The 3,350-nt window shown below is 55.7% G+C and overlaps 1 protein-coding gene across 1 annotated transcript in view; it reads right to left on the reverse strand.

Moving 5' to 3' along the window:
• Positions 1-3,305, reverse strand: part of HDAC11 (histone deacetylase 11) — a gene marked incomplete at its 5' end in the record, with an annotated part of 13,274 nt that extends 9,969 nt beyond the window's left edge. The window contains 2 exons of the mRNA XM_010862527.1: positions 2,436-2,584; positions 3,217-3,305. Of these exons, the coding sequence (XP_010860829.1) occupies positions 2,436-2,584; positions 3,217-3,305 (238 nt within the window). The remainder of the gene's footprint in view (positions 1-2,435; positions 2,585-3,216) is intronic.
• Between the last annotated feature and the right edge of the window lie 45 nt (positions 3,306-3,350).

Here is a 3,350-nt window from a genome sequence, read left to right on the forward strand (position 1 = left end):
TAATGCTGTGTCTCAAGGTGAGAAAAACTCTCCTGATTGAGTCTCCTCCACCTTGGGGTGATGTCATGGGGGGTGTCGTGTGTGGGGGCCTCTCTTTTAACACTTGCCTGATCCTTGCTCCTCTCCCTTTTTTTAACCCCCTCACCAGCAGCAATCGTTCCACAGTCTGTCCCAACAGTAAGCTGCCTGAGCTGGAACACACTGCTGCTTTCATCGCATTTATTTTTTTTACCATGACCTTCTATTTATGGCAGATGAAACTGGCTTTTTCCATTGAGATGACATAATGTTCCCTTTTAAAACAGGCTTATTTAAAAGTTTTTAAAAATGAAGGCTAGGTCAATAAAAACTCTGATGTAAATAACGAAACAGGTGGTATGAGTTGATGGCACATTCCCAAGAGTGGTTTGCCAATGACTGATGTTTGGGAAACACCACGCTATGTCGTCACCCCCCACACACACCAGACAAAATTTCCTCCTTTTTGCAACAGAAGAAGTTAGACAGAGGGGAGGAAACGCTCTGTCTAGGGCACTGTGAGAACGGATCCATGACGCTCTGGATCTAGGGACACTGAAGGACAAGGTCAGAATCTACGGGACTGTACTAACATGTCACTCTCAGAAGCCACCCCTGGTAGAATCCACGGGACCTGTACTAACACGTCACTCTCAGAAGCCACCCCTGGTAGAATCTACGGGACCTGTACTAACACGTCACTCTCAGAAGCCACCCCTGGTAGAATCTACGGGACCTGTACTAACATGTCACTCTCAGAAGCCACCCCTGGTAGAATCTACGGGACCTGTACTAACACGTCACTCTCAGAAGCCACCCCTGGTAGAAGCCCGTTGCTGTTTAGTCACTAAGTCACGTCCGCCTCTGCGACCCCGTGGACTGTAGCCCTCCAGGCTCCTCCGTCCACGGGCTTCCCAGGCAAGAATACTGGAGTGGGTTGCTATTTCCCCTCCGGAATCTTCCCAGATCAGGGGTTGAACCCACATCTCCGGCACTGGCAGGCAGATTCTTTACTACGGAGCCACCTGGAAGACCCTAGACACCACCTGGTTCCCTACATCTCCCACAAAGAGCTCCATGGAGAGCCCAGAGCACTTCATGGCTCCCTACTGCCTTCCCCAAAGGACCAGCTCTGTTCCTGGCAGTACCCAAGGCCCCTCACCACATGGCCCTGCCTCCGATCTACATCCTCATCACAGAAGGAAGCGAACTCAGGAAGATGGTCAGCTCAGAGGGATGGGGACAAAGCACCCTTAGGTTGCACTGCAGGGTGACATGCGAGCCCAAGAAGGGGCTTGGGCTCCTCTCCTGCAGAGAGCCTCAGGCCCGCTGCAAGGAGAGAGGAAAGGACCTCTTTCAGGGAGGCGTCAGGGAACCCTGAGGTCTAGTGGTTACAGCTGCGAGCTTCCACCCCCAGGAGAGAACAGTCAGGGGAGGCAGGCTGGCTCCGCCCCCCCACCCCCAGAGCTCTTCCCAGGCCTGCACACTTGTCCTCTTTTCTACATAATCTTTTTCTTTGAATAAGCACTCTGGTCGCTACTGCAGGTGGAAAATCAGTATCGCCTGCCAGAAACAGAAGGCAACCAAAACTAAAAACAAAAAAAAATACAAAGGCAAGAGTGTCATTAACCTCCACTGAGACTATTTTCTGCAAGGTGCAGGGCCGGAGGCTCGCTCTAGATTTGTTAAAGAGGGAGATGGGCTTAGGTGTTAAAGGCGGGCTAGCCCCAAAATGAAACATCCCCCAGGACGTGATCAAAGGCATTGTGTGATGCAGAGATATTCAATGCTTCATCCCATGCCAGGTAACACTTCATGTAATACTTCCTACTTCCCTCAGTTAAAGAACCCCCAATATTGGAAATTGGAATATCTTTTTTTTTCCCACCAGTCTACTGTGATGCTTGAATTTTCAACCCTGGATTACAAACCACGGTTGAAACAGCACACTCCCCACAGCATTACCCTACTCAGGGGACGAGCCATAAACGGGATGAGGCTAGAGCTCTGAGGTTCAGAACTTTCTGGGCCCAGTTTCCTAGATTTTTCATCAGTGGGGTTGGAGCAAAGGTGGTCCAGCTCCAGGATTCTCGGACTTTGTGGGGTATGGACAGTGTGTCCCTCCAGATGTCAGCTTGCCTGGCTCCATGGCAACCAGCTCCCCTGCTACTGGGTCTCCGGAGGCAGAGACAGAGTTTGGGTCCCCAGGGAACGGGAGCTGGTGAAGGTGTGCTGTGGGGCCAGGTTGAGCTCAGAGGGCTGTGTTGGCGAGATCCTCTGACAGCACGGGTGCAAGGCAGTCAGGGTAGAGGCTGGAGCGGGAGCGTCTGAAGCTTGCGTGAGGGCAAGGCAGCAGGGTGGTGGCGGCAGGTGGGCTGCAGGGAGCAGATGCAGGTCCGGGGCGGGGGCTTCCATACCTTTCAGGAGGCTGATCACTTTGCCCCATTTTCCGGCGTCAAAGGGGTGCAGCTTCTCCAGGCCCAGGAAGGTTATGTTGTAGCGCGGCGAGTACACGATGGGCCAACGCGAGTCCGGCACATGCTGGTACAGCTGGGTTGGGTGTGGCCTTCGTGGGCATGGGGACAGACACGCACAGACAGGAACAGCCTCAGTGTGGGAGCAGCTGCACCTTCGTGCCAGCAGGCTCAGACCGAGCACACAGCCCTGACCCAGCACCACTAGCTCCCTTGGCGGCAGATAAGGGCCACAGCAACAACACGAAAACAGTGGTTCCCTCCCGACCTCCCTGAACCATCCGGCCCAATCCTGGCAGCAGCCCGGGGTGGGTGCAGAGGCTCCACCATCATCCCACCAGAGGCTGAGAGAGAGGACCGGGGCACCCCAAGGTCACCCGGTCTCTGGAGCAGCCCATGTGCACCAGGTGTGTCTGGCTGCAAGCCTCAGCACCTCAGCTCCACATGACAACAATTACAACCAACAGCTGTGTGGCCTTAGGCCTGGCTTTCCTCGGCTGCAAACCTGCGGTTGTCTGTCGGGAGGACTGAGATAACACACTCAACCAAGCACAGAATGCGCCCTATCCCTGATAAGCAAGGGGGACAGCTCCCAGAAACAGCAGCTCGGGGCTCACGCAGGCTGCGGCCCAACCCGGAGCCAGGGATGGGGTCACCTCGGCACAACCCGGAGCCAGGGATGGGGTCACCTAGGGCCCTCCGCGCCAGCTGACCCCCATCACACCTCCGCAGCCGCCGCACAGGGCACAGAGAGCCGGCTTGCCACCGCAGGGGCCTCCGCTCTGCTGGGGGGCCCCGAGGAAAGACGCCAAGCCGCGCATGTCGCGGGCCCCCGCCCGGCCAGCGCCCCGTGCGCCG

Source organism: Bison bison, unplaced genomic scaffold (assembly GCF_000754665.1).
Source record: "Bison bison bison isolate TAMUID 2011002044 unplaced genomic scaffold, Bison_UMD1.0 scf7180017864482, whole genome shotgun sequence".
Classification (NCBI taxonomy): Eukaryota; Metazoa; Chordata; class Mammalia; order Artiodactyla; family Bovidae; genus Bison; species Bison bison.